At 48.2% G+C, this 24,861-nt stretch overlaps 1 protein-coding gene across 14 annotated transcripts in view; it reads left to right on the plus strand.

Moving 5' to 3' along the window:
• Positions 1-24,861, plus strand: part of MAP4 (microtubule associated protein 4) — a 271,212-nt gene that overhangs the window by 173,559 nt on the left and 72,792 nt on the right. For all 14 annotated transcript variants that reach the window (XM_030549739.1, XM_030549736.1, XM_030549737.1 and 11 more), the window contains 3 exons: positions 4,778-4,918; positions 8,916-9,023; positions 17,005-17,175. In XM_030549739.1, the coding sequence (XP_030405599.1) occupies positions 4,778-4,918; positions 8,916-9,023; positions 17,005-17,175 (420 nt within the window). The remainder of the gene's footprint in view (positions 1-4,777; positions 4,919-8,915; positions 9,024-17,004; positions 17,176-24,861) is intronic.

Below are 24,861 nucleotides of genomic sequence, written 5' to 3' on the forward strand. Positions count from 1 at the left end.
TCATCCGCTCCATGGATCCAAGAGACTGGTACGCGCCCTCAACTTGAAGGATGCATACTTCCATATTGCAATAATCCCTCAGCACAGACATTCTCAGGTTCGTAGTGGGCAACACCCATCTCCAGTTCGCAGTCTTGCCTTTCGGCCTGTCAACGGGTCTTCACAAAATGCATGGCAGTTGTAGCAGCTTTCCTGCGCAAGCACAGAATTCAAGTGTTTCCCTACCTGGATGATTGGCTCATCAGGGGCCGCTCCAAGGCACAGGTGGAGGCTCATGTGGTCTTTGTCAGAGAGACCTTCCTCAAGCTCAGTCTCCTATTGAATGAGGACAAGTCTACCCTGTCTCCTGTCCAACAGATAGAGTTCATAGGGGCAGTTCTGTACTCGACGCAGGCCAGAGCATTCCTACTGGAGGCCAGGTTTCTGTCCATGTCCGACATCCTTGGTCTCCGCCGTTTCCCGACCACCACAGCGAGGAACTGCCTCAAGTTGCTGGGTCATATGGCTGCGTGCTCCTATGTGGTGAGCCACGCCAGGCTCAAGCAGTGCCCTCTTAAGTCCTGGTTAGCGACTGTGTACCGACCAACCAGGGACGTGCTGGACTTGGTGGTGACACTTCCTCGAGCGGTGCTGGGTTCCCTCCAGTGGTGGCTTGACCTGCGGGTGGTCTGTGCGGGAGTACCCTTCATGAGCCCTCAGCCATCCTTTTCCTTGGTGACAGATGCGTCAGATCTGGGGTGGGGGGCGCATCTCGGGGAATCTCAGGACCCAAGGCCTTGGGTTCCCAGAGGACCTCTCCCTAAACATCAGTGTCAGGGAGCTATGGGCTGTTCGCCTTACCTGCCTCACTTTCAGATCTCGTTTGGCGGGCAGGTGCGTTGCACTCCTCACGGATAATACCTCGGCGTTGTTCAATATTAACAAATGGGAGGGTGCACGCTCCTCTCCCCTGTGCCAGGAAGCCCTTGCATTATGAGATTTTTGCGAAAAGAACGCAATTCACCTAATGGCATCCTACCTCCCGGGGGTGCAGAACGGCCTGGTGGACGCCCTCAGCCGCTCGTTCCATGGTCACGAGTGATCCCTTTGCCGAGACGTGGCATGCTCAATCTTTTGTCTCTAGGGTTATCCCCAGATAGACCTGTTTGCCTCGAGGGACAACAGGAAGTGTCGACGGTTCTGCTCCCTCATGGGGCGCAGTCCAGGGTCTCTTAATGGATGCCTTCCTCCTCTCGTGGGAAGGCGGCCTGCTTTACGCCTTCCGTCCGATCCCCATGGTCCACAGGATACTCCTCAGGATACGCAGGGATCATGCTCACATCATACTAATAGCACCAGCGTGGCCGCGCCAGCATTGCTACACGTCGCTGCTGCATGTGTCCATACAGGCGCCCCGCACATTGCCTGTGCTCCCGGACCTGATCATGCAGGATCAGGCCTACCTCCGCCACCCAAACCTGGAGTTGCTCCACCTCACAGCCTGAATGCTCCATGGCTAAACCCGGTGGAAATGCAATACTCACAGCAGGTCAGACTAGTTCTTGGTAGAAGAAAAACCTCCAACATGGCCACGTACGTCGCCAAGTGGAAATGTTTTTCCATCTGGGCTGAACAGCAGGGACAGGCTCTCTTGCTCACGCTGATCCCTCTCATCCTTGATTACCTACTCTAGTTGAGACAGTGGGGACTTTCCCTCTCTTTTGGTTCAGGTCCACTTAGCAGCCATCTCTGCATTCCACCCAGGAGTTGAAGATGGTTCAGTCTTCGCAAACCCATTGGTTTGTCGCTTCCTCGAGGGCCTGGACAGGCTGTTCCTGCATACTAGACAACTAGTCCCGGCTTTGGGACCATAATTTGGTTCTCTCCGCCCTCATGAGGCCCCCTTTCGAGCCACTGGCTACATGCTCTTTGCTATATTGCTCCTATAAGGTTGATTCCTCGTGGTTATCACCTCAGCCTGGGGGGTATCAGAGCTCAGAGCGCTGACGTCCGAGCCTCCATACACTGTCTTCCACAAAGACAAAGTCCAACTCAGGCCACACCCGGAGTTCCTTCCTAAGGTGGTCTACCAATTCCACATGGGTCAGGACATTTTTCTCCCTGTGTTCTACTGTAAGCCACACTCCTCCAACGCAGAGCGTAGGCTGCATTCCCTGGACATTTGCAGGGCCTCGGCATTCTATATTGAACGAACTAAACCATTCAGGAAATCAACCCAACTCTTTGTAGCTATGGCTGACAGGATGAGGGGGCTCCCTGTCTCTTCACAGCGTATCTTCTTATGGATCACAGCTTGCATCCGCGAATGCTACAATCAGGCCAAGGTGCCTGCCCCGCCAATCACAGCCCACTCCACAAGGGCACAGGTCTCCTCCGCGACATTCCTGGCTCAGGTCCCGACACAGGAGAAATGCATGGCTGCCACGTGGTCCTCAGTCCACACATTCACGTCGCACTATGCCATCATGCACCAGGCCAGAAACGATACAGCCTTTGGCAGGCATTGCTCCAATCTGCAGTGAACTCCGACCCCACCACCTAAACTCAGGCTTGTGAATCACCTGCTCGGAATGCACATGAACAATCACTCGAAGAAAAAATGGTTACTCACCTTTTTGTAACTGTTGTTCTTCGAGATGTGTTGTTCATGTCCATTCCAATACCCACCCTCCTGCCCCTCTGCTGGAATGCCGGCAAGAAGGAACTGAGGGGGTGGAGGGTTGACGGGTCCCTATAATAGGGCGCCAGGGAGGTGCCACTCTATGGGACGCCAAGGCCGACCCTGCAGATGCTGCTAAGGGAAAGTCTTCTGGCTGGCATGCCCGCAGTGCACACACCTGCTTGGAATGGACATGAACACCACATCTCGAACAACAGTTACAAAAATATGAGTAAATGTTTTTTCATATACTTCCTCAGATTGATATCTCAATGTTTTTACACTTTCTTCTCTGCTTTCCCAGTGTGTCTCAGAGGCTTAACAGTAATACCACTGACATGTGCTTTGAATATCTGCCATTGTTGAGTGGAAGCTGAAAAGAACATGTAAATGTGTTTCAGCAAACCAAAAAAAGAAATAGCTTCTACAGAAGACTTGGCCATATCACACAAAATCAAATTAAGGCTGTGGCATGCACACAGGACAAAAAAGGCTTGTGGATTTTTCCTCCAGCAATCCAGCTTGCACACCAGAAATGTGTCCCCTCATAGTGGTGCCCTTATTGTAGCCATGTCCTCTGAATGTTCATTATGGACATGCCCATTCGTTTTAGTTCATCAAGGAGAGCTTAAAGAAGTCCAAAACCTGTAGTGTCCTCTACTTCTAAAAATGTGATAACAGATTCCTTAACTGTAATCTGTGCTGAATCACTAATATCAACAAATCTTACTACTGACCGCATCTGTTCTTTGACTTATGTCCGGAGTGCAATCTAGAATTACGGCAAAATATTTTGCCAAAGAAACCAGTGAAACAATTTTGTCTCTCACTTTCCCGCTCATCAGCACGATCAGTTCATTTTGAATTCTTGGTCCCAAATAGTGGTCATGTATTTCATTTTCAGTTGCTCTTCAGGAGATGTTCATTCATCACAGTGTCAAATTTTCCTGGCAGTTGTTCAGACCCAAAAAATTGCCATTTTTGGGCTGGTGTAATTTTTCAACGCTTCCTCTAAAAGCAAAATTGTCGATAGATATTCAACAATAGATAATAGACGTTCAAGAACATGATGCCAGTGCTGCTGCTTCTCTGGCTCCAGCAATCTTTGATTTTGGGCATCAAAAGTTGTGTGATTTTTTTTTAACCTTACAATCAACTCACACCATTTGTGCATACTTTCAATGTGGTATTGTGCCTTTTCATGTTGCGGTAATGTGTGACTACAATTTTGCAAATCCTTATTACTCCCGGTTGCGATGTTAAAATTTCAACTGTTGAAAATCTTTCATGGGAAACAAAATACAGCATCCTTGCATTTAGAGTACACAAGCCACCATCTGTTCACAATTTCACCATTAGAAAGTCTTTTTTGTAGTAATTGGTTTCTTGAAGTTCCTACCTCTAATGTCTTTAGGATATTCAATACCTTCTATTCTCACAGGGCCTTTCTCAAGTATAATGTCACATAATTTTTTGTTTAAAGATTGCGGCGATGCGACATTGTCATCTATATCCCATGCTAGTACAGTTTCAACTGTTGTAATTTCTTGTTTTGTGTCTGCATGTGTTTCAAATGATTGTTCTGTGTATTGTTGAGTTTCTTGAACTTGGTCTGCAAAAAAAATTTTCTTTGGCAGTTACTGTGCCTTTGGCAGAATGCTAAAATAATCAATTGGGTGGACGTAGCTTACTCCTGAAAAGGATCCTGAAAAGCTCCAGCCCAAACTGCAAAATCTATAATAGCTATTTTTAGCGCAGTAGCCCAAGCCTCTCAAAGTCCAAGTTGGTCAACTCCGGCTCTGAGATTTGCCGCCAAATGTTGCTGCTCACTGTGTAGATATATCCTGAGATGCCATTAGTGTGGAACACCATAATGGTATTTTTAGAGTCACTTTTCAGAGTAGAACCAAACTTCCTTACTTTAGTATTTGAGTAGTAGTATTTAATTTGTGTTGCAGTAGTGTCCAGTGGCCTCTGTTGGGATCCATTTATGTTACTAGGCATGGTACAAATGCATCCAATGTCGTCGACCCTTATCAAAAGAGCTCATGTTATATACAGGTAGTGTTTCCAAATTCACTCACAGATAATCAATAAAAATTCCTTTTGTGTACCTAGAACCCACCAGGATAACTGATGCAGCAGAAAAATATTTGCCAGGAAGTCCAGTGGCTGCTGCACCTGCTGCTGTTCCTCCTGCACTAACAGAGCCTACAGGAGAGACCAAAGCTACTGACACACCACAAGTTGAACCAACGGGTAAGATCTGTGGGTCTGTGTTGATGATGGATTATTTGGTGATAGATTTAAGATTATGAAGAAACCATGAAGGGATGCATGCTCAAGCAACAACTTCACAAGACCTATCATCATGGTAGAGACTCAGACAATACTAAAGACGATTAAACACAGGAAGGCAGTGGGACTGGATGATGTACCAATAGAGTCATTTAAAGTATTTGGCCATGAGAGATTGGTGGTGATGAATTTTTTCGGTGTAATTCTCTGTCCTGGAAAAATGCCTGATGTGTGGAGGAAGAGCACACTAGATATGTATGAGGGACGCACAACAATAGTGATAACCAGCTGTGGCTATAGTGAGTCATTCACTATGAGGGTAGGTCTGTATAAAGGATCAGCTTTAGGCCCATTCCTATTTGTGATTGTAATGAACACTGTGACATACTCTTTGAGTGGTGATCATTATGTGTATTCCACTCTATGTACCTGACACTGGAGATTTGTAGCAAGTAGTGTCTGTTAGTCTGTGCACACTCAGTTGCTCTCCTTGTGCTCTGAACTGAGGGCATAAAGGGCAGTGGGGACTGACACATCTCCAATTTTTTCTTACCGTCTATGACATTATGTTGTGCTGTGAAAATAAATCCAAACTGGAAAGGGACATAGAACTGAATTAGAAAAAATAGCTTATGAAAATGGCATATGAATCAGCTGGAATCCATGTGGTGCTTTGTTGAGAGGAACTGCAAGATGCTAGTGAAATTAGATGGTAGAATGTTAGTCTTTGTGACAGTTTAAATATCTGGATTCAGTCCTGAGCCATTTGGGAATGTGGATACAGATGTCATGGAGGTGCATGGAAAGCACTTGGTGTAAATTGAGGGAGCTGACAGGAATTTCTGCAATAAGAATATGCCAGGTAAACTAAAGAGCAAATTATATAAGATCATGATTAGGTCAGCCATGATGTTCGGGTTGGAATGTTAACCAATGAGGAAGAGAGAAATACTACTTCTTCACACTGCTGTAATGAGACTGCTCAGGTGAATGTTGGGTAAGACGAGAGCTGTGGCTATGCACTGAAAGAGTACAAGCCATTATGCAGGTGGTCCCCATCATAGAAAATCTGAGGGAATATTGACTGAGATGGCTGGGTCGTGTGAGACGATATGTGAGATATTTTGTCCAGAAAGTACCAGATCTAATAGTCAGATTCATGGGACAAAGACCAATGAGGAAGACCTAGAAAAAGGTGGTTCAAGATGCTGAAGGAGAATGTGAAGAAAGTTGATGTCAGCTTGGAAGACGAAGAATAAGAGCTGCCGATCCTGACTGACGGGATAAGGCGAAGAAGGTGATGATTAAAGATTACTTTAAGAGCTCAGATCCATCACTAAAGTTTGAAGGTGTTATCTAGGATTGATCCCAGTTTAGTGAAGATAGCATATTATGAAAGCTTCCAGCAAAAACCCACCATGAGTGGAAAATTCAGAGGTGGGAGGGTTTGGCTAAATTGTATGGCTAGGGAATGATAAATCTGGTACACCTTCAGCTGTTGCATTAAATATGCCCAGAATCTGATTAAATGATTCTTTACTACCTCAGACCCCACAGCTCTTGCAGAATGTGAAGTTCCAAAAACTGGGTTATCTTTATTTGTGGTTAGTAGTCAAATACTGACTTGTGATCCAACTTTGTTTTAGTCATACCAATGTGATCACAAGTTCAATTTATTGATGATTCTTTACCCTGTTGTTCATATTGTTCACTGCCCCCTTTGAGTCTGAGGCCATGTCTACACTGTAAGTTGACTTAACGTATGTCAGCATACAGCCACTGCAGTAATTACATTGCTTGTGTATGTGTACGCTTTTGCGTCTTGTGTCAGCTGTGCGCCTTCTCACTGGGAGCACTTGCATCAATTGTACTGTCAGCGTGGTGCATTGTGGGATGGCTTCTGAAAGCCAGTAACAGTCAATATAAGCAATGGCAGTGTCTACACTGACACTGAGTCACCCTAACTACATCAGCATGACTCTACACCTCTGGTGGAGGTGGAATTAAGTCAGTGTAGTAGGACAGTGACAGGGGCAGGAGCCAAATTTTAGTGTTGACACTTCTGTAGTTAGGGTAACATAAGTTGTATTGCATCAACCTAACTCTGTAGTGTAAACTGGCCTCAGGATTTGTTGGAGTGCAACAATACTACTTGCACCTGTATACCTTTCCCAGTAATATATATTCTGTACCAATCATTTAATTTATTTTGGAGAGGGTCATACCCTAGCTGAAACACTGAACAATAAATATCAGTCAATGACTTGGCTTTGGAAACTCAAGTGTGCTGCATAATTGGTATAGCCTAGGTATAGGGCTTTTTAGTTCACAGTAGTGAGAGTGTCGGTTATGGCTGGAAAAGGTGAGTCCTGTAGTGTTGATTAAAGGAGGTGGTCAGATTAAAGAATACGTTTTATAAAATGAATTTCTTAACCTTTGTCAACACTTTAGATCAGCGATACACAGGCTGAGGCTCTCGAGCCGCAAGTGGCTCTCTAACGTGTCTCTTGCAGCTCTTTGCAGCACATGATATTAAAACATGGTGTTATTTAACTATTACCCAATAGTTACTAACCAGTCAGGATACTTTTACTATGTTATTAACCAAGTGTAGTTGATAAAATAATAATACTTAGTCAGTCATTTTGCTGTGAGAATAATCTATATAAAATAGTAAATGAAACAATGAAGTCACACTACTGTGGCTCTTTTGGGTAATCTTGATCGCTAATGTGGCTCGTGAACCACTGAGTTCTGAGTATCGTTGCTTTAGATTATTAAGAATCTAGTTTTTAAACTTAATTTACTTCCCACCATTTATACTGGTGTTCACGTTTTCTGTATTTCACTAAGTTTGGACAACGAAAATAGACTTTTTTGGTTTTGGTCACTATTGTGTTCTGACCTGAGTGCCTTCAGACTATGCTGTGTTACATATGGAGCAAATACTTCAGGAGAATATTTAAATCCAAATAAACTGTATGAAAGCACTTCTTTTGGTTTTATTAGGGTTTTGTGTAAAAAAACAAAACAAAACAAACAAAGCTTGTTTTTAAAAGCTGAAATTTTGGGCTTAAACTGACTGAACAGTGTCCTTCAAGAATTTCAGAGCTTCTGAAGTCATTGGGAACTGGGAGACAGTTGATGTTTGTTGAATAAAATAAAGAGTCCATGAGCCACATTCTAAAGCCTGAATATGTTGCAAGGTGAGTTCTGTTGTCAAGTGCAGAGTCAGGCGTTGCCAGTGCTTGGATCAGAGAAGAAGGTCCTGTTAGTGATTTAGTTGATGTTAGTGCCTTCCAAGTCAGGAGTAAATCAGTGCTCCTGCTTGAGATAGCCATGGGAACTATGCAACTGGAGACACTGTTTTTTTTTAAATATGATGGAAAACATGGTTCTGAGCACATGTGGTCACTGAAGATCCCATGGTACTTTTTTCAAGTGTAGAGATGTAACCAGCTGAATGTATTTGTGTATCCGCATAGGAATTCTTCTATATTGTGATATTTAAATAAGTCGTTCTCATTCCTGTTTAATGCATGCTGTACATTGCCACGTGCCAGAAGATCACCAACTGTGCCTCCTCATATTCTCCTAGTGGATTTTCAGGCTATAAGACTGCATACCTGACTAAGAATTAGATCTATTAAAAATAGGATGTATAGTGGAATACAGTAATTTGAGACACTTTGGTAACACACAAGTGTCAAATAAGACGTGTAGACAAAGATGCAGACTTTGGAATATTTTGTACTGTACCTTTTGCTGCCATTTGTACAAGGTGGTTTATCTGTCATTACCACTAATAGGAATTATACACAGTCATATAAGGAAAAAATAAGCCCCGTAAAGACTAGTTTTTAGGTGCTTTTCTTCTTCTCGTCATCCCCCATTTATAAACTTCAGAACTAGCAATATTTAGTATACTGGTTTCTTTAACTTCTGTTAATCTCTGCAGAGTCTGTTCCAGTGATGGGAGATGAGTCTGTTCCTATAGTGGAAGAGCTGATGGTGTTTGAACCTTCTGTTGAGCAACACAAGTCAGCTGTTAATGAACCTCCAACAGGTAAGTGGACTCCAGAAAGTCTGCCTAAACTGTTAGCTGGGGACTTAAATATTTTTGCAAATCCTGTATGGAGGCCACTATGAGACCTGAGTCTACAGAGGAAAGTCTTACTAAAAACCCTGCAGTACAGTAACCGGTGTAAATCCAGATATAGAAGTTCCAGTAAGATTGTTGAACGCCAAGTAGTGAATTCATCCAAAGTAAATATTGCTCTGATCTGTCTTAAACTCAGCCTCCTGGTTGCAGCTCAACTCTGCTGCCAAGGTATGCACAAAAGGAAATGGCTCACAAGGGTATTTCATGTATATAATATGGAACTGATATTTTGTTGTCCATTTTAGGACTTTGCATTGCTTTAAAGCACTATGGAATCTTTGGGAAAATCAAGGTTTCAGAGAGAGATTGAGTGTAAGCCGTCAAAAGGCATGCTTACCCATCCCTAGTGGCAATTATCTTGTGTACATATTATGGTACCCAAAATATGTACTATAGGTTCTAAGATATGCCAAGTGATGTACAGACAAATAAGAAGACATAGTGCCTGCCTCAAAGGGCTTCTAATCTAAATAGGGTCTGTTAGATTTTGTTGCTGGGTAGATACCTTTTTTGACAGTTTTGCCAGGTCTCTTTAGCTGGAGAATTCAGGGATTGAGGACAGGGATATTAAATGAGAAATGTTTGTTTTCTGGCAGTGGGCAGGGGATTTTATTGTGTATGAGGCATAATCATTGTAGTCCATGCTGTACAATCAGAAGAAGCTAGCATGGTCCCTGCTGAGTAGAAGTTAGGATCTAAGTTTGACAGACAGTATAGTTCAGAACCTCAATACGGGAAAGATAAGTTGTAAAGTACACCCTGGTAAAGATAGCAGTCACTTTTTAAATGTTATGCACTTAATTCTTTAGTGTCTTAACATTGGTAGGCTTTTTGGTAGAAGGGAGTTTTTAAAGGGAGAGGTTTTAACTAAAAGCAGCAGGCTAAAGAATGAGCTGGGAGGGGTGGTGTGTAAGAAGTTGTGAATAAAAGAGCAAGACAGTGTGAGCAGATGTATTTAAACAGGCAGTTTAAAGAAGTGGAAAGGCTTCCAGGAGACGTGAGAAGGAGGAAATGAAGGCTGAAACACAGGTTCTTCTTCAAGTGGTTGTTCATGTCCATTCAAAGTAGGTGTGTGTGCACCGCGTGCACGCCAGCCGGAAGATTTTCCCCTAGCAGCGCCCGTAGGGTTGACTCTGGCGCCCCCTGGAGTGGTGCCACTACGGTGCCCTATAAAGGGGCCCACTGACCCTCCACCTCCTCAGTTCCTTCTTACCGCCGGTGACGGCTAGCTGGAACTTCGCTTGCTGATAGCAAGTTTAGCGGCGTCCATAAACCTTCGTGTATATAGTTCATGTATTTAGTTAGTGTATCTAGATGAGTTGCACATAGTTCTTTGCTGTTGGGGATTCACCCCCCACCTACTCGTCGCCCCGCCGGGGCATGTGTGGATCTCCCGGGTTTAAACTCTGCAAGGACTGCGGAAAGTTCATGCCAAAGAGTGACTCTCACTCTGCTTGTCTGCGGTGCCTCAGGGAGATCCACCAAAGGGACTGGTGCACTATTTGTAAGGGCTTCTGTCCCAGAACTCTCAAAGACAGAGCACAAAGACTTAGAGTTCTTCTGATGGAGGCTGCCTTGCGGCCACCTTCGTACCCAGAGCTGGCTGACATGGTGCCCAGCACGTCATCGTCGGTGCGGAGCACCCTGGCACTGGCATCAGGACTTAGGGCCCAGCCCAAATCCTCTAAAACCCGGCACCGGAGGGAGTCGGGTCATAAGAAGTTGGCCTCAGTGCGGCACTGCTCGCCCTCCCCGGTGCCCGCTAAGAAGAAGAGGTCAGTGAAGGAGCGATCGCCCTGCCAGGGCCTCCACAGTCTGATGCCGTCCGCTGGTACAAGTGGACAGGCTGGGCTACAGCCCCCAGCTGCTCCATCGACTCCCGCACCGGAGAGAGGGCAGTCGAGTCCAGAGCAACCACCATCCCCAGGCCTTAGCGGAGACGTGCATCCCCCCTCGACGCCGGAGGCATTCGAGGCGGGCTCAGACCTGCTGAGACTCCCAGTACTGGCCTCCCCGCATTGTGGCTGGGAGTTGCTGACCATAGCTCTTCCCCCATTACAGTCTAGGGGCAAGCCGGCCATGATGTCGCCTCCTTCTCCGTCCCGTGCCACCCGGGTGGCACCGGACCAGAGACACAGCTCCCTGCCTCTGCGCCGTTCCCCAGTGACGATGGGTGCCACACCACCCCAGGTCCTCTTATTCAGAGACCTCAGACTCAAGAGGTGGACTCCTATTGCTCCAGCCGGTCGCGGAGCAGATTGACCGACTTTGGGGGTGAGCCACCAGCGGCACCCAACACAGTGGCAGCAGCAATGGCAACCACCCTCTCAGTGGCCGTTTTGGACCCCCTGGGCCTACCACCAGTCGGTGGGCCAGGTGTTTGATCCTCGCTCCTGGTCGGCCTCGGTCTCCTAGGCATCAATGACCCCAGCACAGTTGCCTCCTCCACCGGCACCGTCGCCGGGCAGGGGTGTGCCGCATCTGAGTTCAGCAGCCCCTAGCCAGGCATCGGCACTGGCAGCGACCACAGTACGTGCTCAACAGGTGCCACCAGACATGCCAAGCCGTTTATTGGCGACCCCGGTACCGGCTGTGGTGCCTCATTTGGAACCAGCCCCGCAACCTCGGTACGGTGTGTCGCCCGAAGGGCTGGACGCTCTGGAGGACGGGCCAATCCAAGTGATTTCCTCCTCTTCTTTCCCGGATGAGGCAGTCACGGGCACGGCCCTGGCACCGGCCCTGGAAGACACTAGGATCCTTCAGCAACTGCTCAGGCGGGTGGCTCAGAGCCTCGCAGTCCAGGCTGAGGAAATTGAGGTGGACGTAGATCTGGTAGTGGACATCCTGGCTCCATCGAGACCATCCAGGGTGGCCCTACCATTGATCAAGACCATAGAGGACATGTCCTGCACCTTATGGCAAACGCCAGCCTCATTGGCCCCTACTGCCAAGAAAACAGAGAGATGTTATTTTGTGCCCTCGAAGGGGCATGAGCATTTGTACACCCACTCTTCCCTGGACTCCCTGGTGGTAGATGCGGCCAACTAAAGGGAGCGTCAGGGTTTCAAGGGTCGACACCAAAGAACAGGGACGCCAAAAGGCTCGACCTCTTTGGTAGAAAGGTGTACTCCACGGCAGGCCTTCAACTACGAATAGCCAACCAACAGGCTGTCGTAAGCCGATATGGTCAAAACACATGTTCGGCCATGTCGAAGTTTGCCGAGCTCCTTCCCCAGGACTCAAGGGCAGAGTTTTCGGCCTTGGTGGAAGAGGGAAAGCTAATCTTCCGAGCCTCCCTTCAGGCTGCCCTAGATGCAGCGGACTTGGCCTCACGCTCCATGGCAACAGGTCTGGTCATGAGGCGGGGATCCTGGCTCCAGGTCTCGGGCCTCCCCCATGAGGTCCAGCAGACTATCCAGGACCTCCCTTTCGAAGGGCAGATGCCATTTTCGGACAAAATGGATAAGCGTCTGCATAGTCTAAAGGACTCGAGAGCTACGCTTTGCTCGCTGGGCCTGCATACCCCGGCAACCCAACGTAGGCAGTTTAGGCCGCAAGCAGCCCCACGCCCTTACCAGCCTCAGAATCGCCCAGAGGTTGGGCGCAGACGGGGCAGGAACAGGAGGAGGCGTCACCAGCACCACCCCCTCCGGCCAGGCATCCGTCCAACCCAGACCATTGTTGGGTCCTAGGCCCCCTATTTGATCAGGACTCTGGATCCTTCTTTCCCTACCTTTGGATCATATCTGTCCCTCTTCTACCATGCCTGGTCCAAATCATGTCGGACAGTTGGGTGCTTCGCACGGTAGAGAGGGGATATTCTGTCCAGTTCTCCTCCCTCCTGCCCCACCAGCCCTCCTCTCTGTCCCTATTCAGGGACCCCTCTCACGAGCAACTTCTAATTCAGGAAGTGCAGTCCCTCCTCACAGCAGGGGCGGTGGAGGAAGTTCCTCAGGAGCTCAGGGGCAGAGGCTTCTATTCCTGGTATTTTCTAATACCGAAGGCAAAAGGGGGCCTCAGACCCATCCTGGCCTTGCGGCAGTTGAACAAGTTTGTGAAAAGCACAGGTTCCACATGGTCTCCCTGTCTTCGATCATTCCCTCCTTGGATCCAGGAGATTGGTACGCCGCCCTCGACTTAAAGGACGCATATTACCATAATCCCCCGACACTGTCGATACCTCAGGTTTGTCGTGGCCGATGCCCATCTGTAGTACACAGTGCCCCCGTTTGGCCTATCAGTGGCATCAAGGGTCTTCACGCAGTGCATGGCAGTCGTGATGGCCTTTCTGCGCAAGCGGGGTATCCAGGTATTCCCCTACTTGGACGATTGGCTTATAAAGGGCCGCTCCAAGGAGCAGATGGAAGCTCAGGTGCTTTTCATCAGGCGGACCTTCGTCGAGCTCGGCCTCCTCTTAAATGAGGCCAAGTCCACCCTGTCTCCTACCCAAAGGATAGAATTTATAGGAGCGGTTCTGGACTCAGCACACGCCAGAGTGTATCTTCCGGAGTCAAGGTTCCGGTCCATGTCCGAGATCATTCTCAGTCTGCAACGCACCCCGACCACCACGGCAAGAAACTGCCTCAAGCTGTTGGGCCACATGGTGGCGTGCACCTATGTGGTGAGCCATGCCAGACTCCGGCTCCACCCACTACAATCCTGGCTAGCGACGGTATACCGCCTGGCCAGGGATCCCCTGGACTCAGTGATGACTCTTCCCTAGGTGTTGCTGAGCTCTCTCCAGTGGTGGCTTGACCCTCAGAAGGTGTGCTTGGGGATTCCCTTCGCCACCGCTCAACACTCCCTCTCCCTGGTGATGGATGCCTCTGATCGGGGATGGGGAGTGCACTTGGGGGATCTCAGGAAACAGGTCTTGTGGTCGCAGGAGGACCTCAAGTTACATATCAACTCAGGCTTGTCTTACCTTCCAATCTCACCTGGCCGGCAGATGTGTCTCAGTCCTCATGGACAACATGTCAGCGGTCTTCTATATCAACAAACGGGGGTGCACGCTCCTCTCCCCTGTGCAGGGAAGCCCTCATGCTGTGGGACTTGTGCGTTCAGAATGCTACCCACCTGACGGCGTTCTACCTCCCGGGGGGAAAGAACGGCCTGGCGGACGCCCTCATCCGCTCTTTCCGGGGCCACGGGTGGTCCCTTCCTCGGGACAGTGCACTTAATCTTCCGGCTCTGGGGTCATCCCCAGTTAGATCTGTTTGCTTCATAGGAAAACAGGAAGTGTCAGTGGTTTTACTCCCTCCGGGGCCACAGTGTGGGGTCTCTATCGGACGCCTTTTTCCTGTCGTGGAAGGAAGGACTGTTCAATGTCTTTCCTTCATTTCCCTTGATACACAGGGTAATTCTCAAGATTGTCAAGGATCACGCCCAGGTAATCCTGATAGCACCAGCATGGCAGCGCCAACATTGGTACACGTTGTTTCTGCACATGTCCTCCCGAGCCCCCCTGACGCTGCCCCTGCTGCCGGACCTGATCACGCAGGACCAGGGCTGCCTCCGCCACCCAAACTTGCAATCTCTCCACCTCACAGCCTGGTTGCTCCATGGTTGAACCCGGTGGAGATGCAGTGTTCCCAACAGGTCAGGCAAGTGCTGCTCGGTAGCAGAAAACCCTTGACCAGGGCCACCTACCTGGCCAAATGGAAACGCTTCTCCATCTGGTCCGGTCAGCAAGGGCAGGAACCGTTGCCGGCCCCGATTCCGTTATCTTAGACTATTTGCTCCACCTGAGACAGTTGGGCCTTTCCCTCTCCTCGGTTCGAGTTCACTTAGCGACCATCTCGGCTTTCCACCCGGGAGAAGCGGGCACCTCGGTGTTAGCAAACTTGCTGCTTAGTCGTTTCCTTAAGGGCATAGACAGGCTATTCCCACATGTCCGTCAACCAGCTCTTACCTGGGACCTGAATCTGGTCCTCTTCGCCCTCACGGGTCCTCCCTTTGAGCCCCTGGCTTCATGCTCTCTGCTGTGCCTGTCATACAAGGTCACTTTTCTTGTAGCGATCACCTCGGCAAGGAGGGTATCAGAGCTCAGGGCGCTGACATCCGAACGCCCGTACACTGTCTTCTATAAGGACAAGGTCCAACTTAGACCTCACCCAGCTTTCCTTCCCAAGGTTGTCTCCCAATTCCACATGGGACAAGATATCTTCCTACCGGTGTTTTATCCAAAGCCACACTCTTCCAGTAAGGAGCAGAGGCTGCATTCCCTGGATGTCCTCAGGGCCCTAGTCTTTTATGTTGAACGGACAAAGCCGTTTAGACGGTTGACCCAGCTCTTCATCGCGGTGGCATATAGAATGAAGGGGCTCCCGGTCTCCTCTCAGAGGATCTCTTTGTGGATTGCGGCCTGCATACGGGAGTGCTATCGTATAGCCAAAACTCCTATTCGTGTGGTTACAGCCCACTCTACCAGGGTGCAGGCCTCCTCCGCGGCGTTCCTGGCTCAGATCCCAACTCAGGAGATTTGTAGAGCTGCCACGTGGTCCTCCATCCACACATTCACGTCGCACTATGCCATCACGCACCAGGCTAGGGATGATGCTGCCTTTGTTCGTGCAGTGCTTCAGTCAGCAGTGACCTCCGACCCCACCACCTAAGGTTAGGCTTGTGAGTGACCTACTTTGAATGGACATGAACAACCACTCGAAGAAGAAAAAACAGTTACCCACCTTTTAGTAACTGTTGTTCTTCGAGATGTGTTGTTCATGCCCATTCCAATACCCACCCTCCTGCCCCTCTGTCGTCGGAGTGCCGGCAAGAAGGAACTGAGGTGATGGAGGGTCGGCGGGCCCCTTTATAGGGCACTGTAGTGGTGCCACTCCAGGGGGCGCCAGGGCCGACCCTACGGGCATTGCTAGGGGAAAATCTTCCGGCTGGCGTGCATGTGGCGCGTGCACACCTACTTTGAATGGACATGAACAACACATCTCGAAGAACAACAGTTACTAAAAGATGGGTAACTGTTTTTTATGGGGGTGTAGAGAAGATGAAGAGAAGCTGAGATTTTCTGTGGGAGGCCAGAGTAACCAATGAAAGGATAAGATTAGGGGAGTGGAATAGTCAGAATAGTAGGAGTGGGGACATCATTTTGCATGATCTGAAAGGGAATGGGTTGAGAATCAGGTTAGCTAGCGAGAAAGGGGTGACAGTAACTGACAGAAGTGGTGACCAGAGCCTGAACAAGGATTTTGGTGATTCAGATGGAGAGGAGGAATGAGAGGAAATTCAAGACAATGCGGTGACAGTGGCTGATGGGAGGAAACATGGTATAGGTGGGCAAAAAAAGTGGTATTTCACTATGCTTAGTCTGAGCTGTTGACGAGACAGCTAGAATGAAATTGGAGGGACAGTTGGAGAGGTGAGATTGGACAAGTAGGGAATTATGGTAGTTGGAGCCATGAGAGTAAAGAGTTCATTTGTAGATAGTATAAAGTAAAAAGAAGAGGACTGAGGAAAGAACCTGGAGAGATCTCAGGAGAAGTCGGGGAGGAGGATCTGCCACGAGAGCAGCTGGTGAGGCAGGACAGCAGAGATGTAAAAGCCCAAGTTGAAGAAAATTATGGAGTGAACGAGTAGGCAGTAGAAAAAGCGGTTCAGGAAGTCCCTTAGATTTACGCAGGAGGAAGTCAGACTAGGCTCATAGTTCCTGGCGAGTTTGGGAAGAACAGTTTCAAAGGAACAAATGGTAACTGGATTGCCTGGGATTAGGAGGGAGCGAGAGGACAAGAATTCAAGGCACTGTGAATAGACTGCTTTCTCAAGGAACTTGGAGGCAAATTGGGGGAGGGAGGAGATGAGTTGGAGAGGTAAATGGGATCTCAACTGTTACAAGTGGAAAAACCACTAACCTAAAATTTGTTGTAAACAGTATTGTCTGCCCCAACTGTGGTAATGGAACAAAAAATGACCGTCACAGAAGCCTCTACTCTTGGTGCAGATAGTACTCCTGTGCTAGAGAATGTGGAAGAGAATAAACTGTCTCCTAGCAAACATACAGAGCATCTTCTGAAGCCAAATGAAGAACTCCCAGAGCTGGCAGGTGAGAAACCTATAAAGCTGGGTACAAAATCAAGAGGGCGGCTTTGTTGTGGAGTCAGCATTTTTGATTGAGCTTAACTCTTTTCCCTCCCAATTGCTCACTCACACTATTCCTCTGCCTTTGGCAGAAACCATGCAAAGAAGACTTGATCCCCAAGGTGAATGTTTTGGAAAGTTATGAGCATGTGAAAATGGGGGGTTATATTAGAAACTGTTTCTCAGCCTCAACCTGGGGGGTAACCATTGCAGATTGCTGTAATGTAGATATGATTTCCATTAAGGACATGGGAGGGAATTTGTATTTCTCTTCCTTTTTTCCCCCATGCATATTTGTTGTATCCATAGAATGTAGTGGTTGGTTTATTACAATTTTTATTTTTTTTATCTTTGTATAAAGTAATTAAATGTATATAACTTAAAAAATTCAAGGTAATTAAAAATTTAATAGGTTTCTAATGTGATGACTTTAAAAGTGCTAAACTGTGTCTGAATTTTTTATGTCCCTGTTAATTTTTTATGTATATAATAATAATAAGCACTTAAATGTAGTACATCAATCCACATTTTGGCAGCTCTGTCCAAACTTTCATTTTTAATCAGCGTTGTGAACGGAGTATTTGTTTTAGCTAGCATGTTACAAGATGTTTCTGTCCCTTTTTTAGGTGAAATTAAAGGTTAACTTTCTCCTGTATTTTGATAGTTTTGCAAGCTTCCTTGTTAGTTGATACAGTAAACAAATGTTGAGAAAAGCAACTGTACAGTGATAAAGCTTTACAAGTTCAGTTTAAGAAATGTGTGAAAGCCTGTGTTGTATGAACTCATAGACTCATAGGTCAGAAGGGACCAATCTGATCATCTAGTCTGACCTCCTGCACAAGGCAGGCCACAGAACCCCACCCATCCAATTTTATAACAACCCCTATCCCAGGACCGAGTTATTGAAATCCTCAAAATTGGTTTGAAGACCTCAAGCTGCAGAGAAACCACCAGCAAGCGACCCGTGCCCCACGCTGCAGGGGAAGGCGAAAAACCTCCAGGGCCCCTGCCAATCCGCCCTGGAGGAAAATTCCTTCCCGACCCCAAATATGGCGATCAGCTAAACCCTGAGCATGTGGGCAAGAGTCACCAGCCAGCACCCAAGAAGGAATTCTCTGCAGTAACTCAGTTCCCATTCCATCCAACATCTCCCCGCAGACCATTGAGCAGACCTATCTGGTGGTAATCCAAGATCAATTGCCCAAATTAACAATCCTATCATAACATCCCCTCCATATACTTATCAAGCTTTGTCTTAAAGCCAGGAAAGTCTTTTGCCCCCACTGCTTCCCTCGGAAGGCTGTTCCAGAACTTCACTCCCCTAATGGTTAGAAACCTTTGTCTAATTTCAAGTCTAAACTTCCTAATATCCAGTTTATACCCATTCGTCCTCGTGCCTACATTAGTACTAAACTTAAATAATTCCTCTCCCTCCCTAACGTTAACCCCCCTGATATATTTATATAGAGCAAGCATATCCCCCCGCAGCCTTCTTTTGGCCAGGCTAAACAAGCCAAGCTCTTTGAGTCTCCTTTCATAAGGCAGTTTTTCCATTCCTCGGATCATTCTTGTAGCCCGTCTCTGAACCTGTTCCAGTTTGAATTCATCCTTCTTGAACATGGGACACCAGAACTGCACACAGTATTCCAGATGGGGTCTCACCAACGCCTTGTATAACGGTACTAACACCTCCTTATCCTTGCAGGAAATACCCCGCCTGATGCATCCCAAAATCGCATTTGCTTTTTTAACAGCCGTATCACATTGGCGACTCATAGCCATCCTGCTATCAACCAGTACCCCAAGGTCCTTCTCCTCCTCCGTCGCTTCCAACTGATGCGCCCCCAACGTATATCCAAAATTCTTATTATTAATTCCTAAATGCATAACCTTGCACTTTTCACTATTGTATTTCATCCTATTTCTATTACTCCAGTTTACAAGGCGGTTCAGATCTTCCTGAATAGTATCCCTGTTCTTCTCCGTGTTAGCAATACCCCCCAGCTTTGTGTCATCCGCAAACTTTATTAGCACATTCCCGCTCTTTGTGCCAAGGTCAGTAATAAAAAGGTTAAGTAAGATCGGTCCCAAAACCGATCCTTGAGGGACTCCACTAGTGACCTCCTTCCAGCCTGACAATTCACCTTTCAATACAACCCTCTGGAGTCTCCCCTTTAACCAGTTCCTTATCCACCTTACAACTTTCATATTCATTCCCATCTTTTCCAATTTGACTAACAGTTCCCCGTGCGGAACCGTGTCGAACGCCTTACTGAAATCTAGGTATTTTTTTTCTACCGCATTTCCTTTATCTAAGTAATCCGTCATCTTCTCAAAGAAGGAGATCAGATTGGTTTGACACTATCTACCTTTACTAAATCCGTGTTGCAATTCGTCCCAATTACCATTGACCTCTGTCCTTAACTACTTTCTCCCTTAAAATTTTTTCCAAGACCTTGCATACTACAGACGTCAAGATAACAGGCCTATAATTACCCGGATCACTTTTATTCCCTTTCTTAAAAATAGGAACTACATTAGCAATCCTCCAGTCATACGGCACAACCCCCGAGTTTATCGATTGCTTAAAAATTCTCGCTAACGGGCTCGCAATTTCACGCGCCAGTTCCTTTAATATCCTCGGATGGAGATTGTCCGGGCCCTCCGACTTCGTCCCATCGAGCTGTTCAAGTACGGCCTCTACATCAGTTGCGGTAATATCCACTTCCATATCCACATTCCCGTTTATCATCCCTCCATCATCGCAAGGTTCCTCACTAGTCTTATTAAAAACTGAAGCAAAGTACTTGTTTAGATGTTGGGCCATGCCTAGGTTATCCTTAAACTCCATTCCATCCTCAGTGTATAGCGGCCCCACTTCTTCTTTCTTTGTTTTCTTCTTATTTATGTGGCTGTAGAACCTTTTACTATTGGTTTTGATTCCCTTTGCAAGGTCCAGTTCAATGCGGCTTTTAGCCTTCCTCACTTTACCCCTACATGTTCTGACCTCACCAAGGTAGCTTTCCTTACTGATCCTGCCTTTCTTCCACTCCCTGTAAGCTTTCTGCTTTTGTCTAATCCCCTCTCTGAGTTGCTTGCTCATCCAGTTTGGCCTACAACTCCTGCCCATGGTTTTTTTCCCCTTTCTTGGGATGCAGGCTTCCGACAGTCTCCGCAGCTGCGACTTAAAGTAATTCCAGGCCTCCTCCGCATTTAAATCCACTAATTCCTCTGTCCAATCCACTTCCCTAACTAATTTCCTTAACTCTTTAAAATTAGCCCTCGAGAAGTCAAAAACCCTAATCCCAGATCTACATTTGTTTATCCTTCCATCTAGTTTGAACTGAATCAGCTCATGATCACTCGAACCCAGGTTGTCCCCTACCACCATTTCTTCTACGAGGTCCTCACTGCTCACCAACACCAAATCTAAAATGGCATCCCCTCTCATAGGTACTTCAACTACTTGATGAAGAAATCCATCCGCTATCACATCCAGAAAAATCTGACCCCTATTATTCTTGCAAGTACTCGTCCTCCAGTCTATATCAGGGAAGTTGAAGTCCCCCATAATCACACATTTCCCCTTTGTGTTTACTTCATTAAAGACATTAAAGAGGTCTCTATCCATATCCCAATCAGATCCTGGCGGTCTGTAGCACACGCCAAGCACTATCTCAGGGGAAGCTCTAGTTGCTTTTTTACCCAGTGTGATTTTTGCCCAGACAGACTCTGTCTTATCCGTTCCATCGCTTCTTATTTCGCTACAGTTAATTTAATCATTGATGTACAAGGCTACTCCACCACCTTTGCCTTTCTTCCTGTCTTTTCTAAACAGCACATAGCCTTCAATAACCGTGCTCCAGTCATGAGTACTATTCCACCAGGTTTCAGTTATCCCTATAATATCCGGTTTCACTTCCTGCACCAGTAACTCCAGTTCCTCCATCTTGTTACCTAGGCTCCTCGCATTAGTGTACAGACCTTTTGTACTTGATCCTTCAAGTGTTTGCTCATGTCGATTCCATTCTAGGTGTGTACGCACGCCCATGTACGCAGGCGTGAGAGATTTTTGCCTTAGCAGTATCTGTAGGGCTAGGCATGGTGCCCCCTTGAGTGCCGTGCTCATGCGTTGATATATCAGGCGCTGCCGGGCCTATGCCCTCTCAGTTTCTTCTTACCACCTGTAGTGGTTAGTCAGAGTGCCTTTCCTTTCATAGCAAGAGCTAGTGGTTTCGTCCCTTCTGACCTGGAGCCTTTGGGCCTTGTAAATAGTTTGTTTATAGTAGTTAGTGTTAAGTAGCTGTTAAGTGTAGTTAGAAGTTAGAGTCCCAGGGGGGCTTTGCCCCAGGTGGGGCATGCCCTGCTCTCCCAGGTTTAAGTCCTGAGCAGATTGGAACAGGCCTAGGCTTGTAAGTGACCCATACACCAGCTGCCTCAAGTGCCTGGGGGAATCACATGTGAATGACAAGTGTCATATTTGTACAGATTTTCGACCCAGGACTCAGAAAGAGCAGGATCTTCATTTCTGGGCTCTTCTCATTTCTGGCCCTTCATCCAGCTTCCGTGCCGTCCCTCCAAGACTCACCTAAAACTTAGTCTCGGTGCACAGCGCACCCCTGGCTCTGCCCGGCACTGCTCCCCATCGCTGGTGCCCAAAAAGAAAGCAAAGAAGCATGGCTCCACGGCACCAGGCAAGAAGGGCCGTGGGACATTGGGCAAAGGACCCATTTTGGGCCGCCCAGCCACTCCAAAGCCATGTGTACGTGCCTCCCCAGGCCCGTAGCCCCTTAAAGAATCCACCACTGGCTCATGGGAGCAGTAGAGGACCCAAACTCCTGATGGCGACGAGAGAGCAGAGGTCTCCAACCACACTGCTGGCATCACCGATGCTGCAGGAAATGGCAAAGGCTCCCTACAAGATCAAGCCAGCAGCTAACAGCTCTCAGGGCAGTGGAGCGCTGCTGATTCCCCAAGACAAAGCAGTGCTCTCCTGCATGCCGCAGATCTCCAGAGTTCCAGTCCAGATCCTCTAGAGCTCACCCTTGGTCACAGGCACTGCGTTCGCGGTCCCTGCAGTCTCAACACGGATTGCCTAAGGGGGAGGCGCTAGTCTCCATTCTACTGGCACCTTTCCCCCTCCTGCCAGTCATCCTCTTGACGCAGATCTCAGTTGCCTGCCCCATGGGAGCACTCCCCATCACGACTTTGATCCCTCCAGCACCAGTCCCCTCAATACCGGCACCAATTCTCTCATTCCAGGCACCGGTCTCCAGCGGCGATGGTCAGCAGGCAGATGCAGTTGTTGATGGCCCTACCGTGCCTTGTGCAGACTCCACTAGTGTGATTGGGCTCCTGGGGCTGTGTCGACATTGACGGCGCTGTCTTGGCAGCGTGGCCAGTGGCCAGCGCAGTGGCCTTATTGGAGCGCATTGGTCTTGCCAGTCATGATGATGCCCCCTTCGCACTGCTTATCTGCTGCTGCCTCAGAGCAGCACCAGTGGCACTGGGCTCAGTGCATGAGTTGCACTTGGAGGTCAGGGTAGAGGACACTGCACCCATCGCTAAACCTCCCTCCCCATGGGGGATGATGCTCCGGGGCCTCCGTTGGTGGTACAGTTGTAGTCTTCATCTGTGGATGAGGCGGGCTCAGGACCCTTGAGGGCCAGCCTGCCAGATGATTTTAAGGAACAGCGGTTCGTTCTTCGATGGGTGGCCAAGAACTTGGGCCTAGAGGTGGAGCAGATGGCCGAGCAGGTGGACGCTTTGTTCAATTTCCTCTCAGCCTCTTCCCTTGCCCATGTTGCACTACTGGTGCATGACAGGGTCTCAGAATTGACAAGGCCCTCTGGCAAACCACGTTTTCCATCTCTCTAGCCTCCAAAAGTTCCGAAAAGAAGTACTTTGTCCCGACCAAAGGGTTCAAGTACCTTTTATACCCACCCACCTCCGTGCTCATTGGTTGTCTCTGCAGCCAACGAAAAAGACCAGCCGGGGCACACCAGCTCAACTCCCAAAAATAAAGATGCCAAAAGATTTTGGGGACAAAAATGTATTCCACTGCCAGCCTACAATTCCAGGTGGCAAACCATCAGGCCCTCTTGGACAGATACAATTTTAACTTATTATTGGATTCCCTTCAAAAGTTCAGGGAGTCCCTCCTGCGGGCTTTGGCCCAAGAATTTGGCATCCTAGTAGATGAAGGCACCATGGCGGCTAGGAGCTCCCTCCAAATGGAGTGGGATGTGGCAGACTCGGCAGCTGGGGAGTCGCGTCGGTGGTGGTGATGAGGCGCAGCTCCTGGCTTCAGACCACCAGCCTTTCCCAAGAGATGCAGACTTCAATCTAGGACCTCCCATTCGATGAGAACAGTCTTTTCTCCGAACAGATGGATGTGAGGCTGCATGGGTTGAAGGACACTCGGGCCACCCTTCGTTTACTGGATGCATATGCCGCAGTCTGCATGGGAGCAGTTCCGGCTGCTCCCACCGCCAAGGCCTTGGCAGCCTCGTCGGGGTCTGCAAGGAGAAGCGATAGAGACATGAGTTTTAGTCGTCGCCGCCCTTCCTCCTCCCATGCAGCCCAGCCCAGCCCAGCCCAGTGAAGCATTCGTTTTGAAGGTGTGCTTCAGAGTGATGCCCCAGTCAGTTTCCCGAATCCACCTTGTTCTTTCCTTGACTGTCTTTGTCCCTACTGTTCGGCTTGGTTGCGGGTCACCGTGGACCACTGGATGCTAGACATGGTATCTTGGGGCTGTATCCTGCAATTTTCCACCACACTTCCATCCCACCCAGACCTCTTCATGGACCCTTCTCACAAGCAACACCTTGTTCAAGAGCTCGAGAATCTTGTGCACCTGGGGGCAGTGGAGGAGGTCTCTTGGGACATGAAAGGGTTCTATTCCCGCTATTTCCTAATCCCGAAGGCAAAGGGGGGCATCAGACCCATCCTGGACCTGCGTTGCTTCAACAAGTCTCTCATAAAGTTGAAGTTTTGCATGGTCTCCCTGGCCTTCATAATCCCCTCCCTGGATCCAGGAAACTGGTATGCTACCCTTGACTAGGGCACACGAATCATCAGTGGCTTTTCTGGCACAGGTACCAATCCAAGAGGTCTGTAGGGCCACTACCTGGTCATCTGTCCACATGTTTGTGGCTCATTATGCGCTTACCCAGCAACCTTGAGACGATGCTGGCTTTGGCAGAGTAGTACAGCTGCAAGCTGCAAGACCGTGAACTCTGAGCGCACCTTCATTGACACTGCTTGCAAGTCACCTGGAATGGAATTGACATGAGCAAGTACTTGAAGAAAAAGTTACCCACCGTTTTCATAACTGTTGTTCTTCAAGATGTGCTGCTCATGTCCATTCCATTACCCGTGCTCCTGCCCCTCTGTCGGAGTTGTCGGCAAGAAGGAACTGAGAGGGCACAGGGCCAGTGGTGCCTGATATACCAACACCTGAGTGCGGCACTCGTGGGGGTGGTACAGCTGGCTCTATGGATACCGCTAAGGCAAAAATCTCCGACCCCGCATATGGGCGCGCGCACACGTAGAACGGAATGGGCATGAACAACACATCTTGAAGAACAACAGTTACGAAAAACGTGGGAAACTATATTTTCTTTCAAGAAAAGAGGCTTGATCTGTCTTC

This window comes from Gopherus evgoodei, chromosome 2 (assembly GCF_007399415.2).
Source record: "Gopherus evgoodei ecotype Sinaloan lineage chromosome 2, rGopEvg1_v1.p, whole genome shotgun sequence".
NCBI classification, from domain to species: domain Eukaryota; kingdom Metazoa; phylum Chordata; order Testudines; family Testudinidae; genus Gopherus; species Gopherus evgoodei.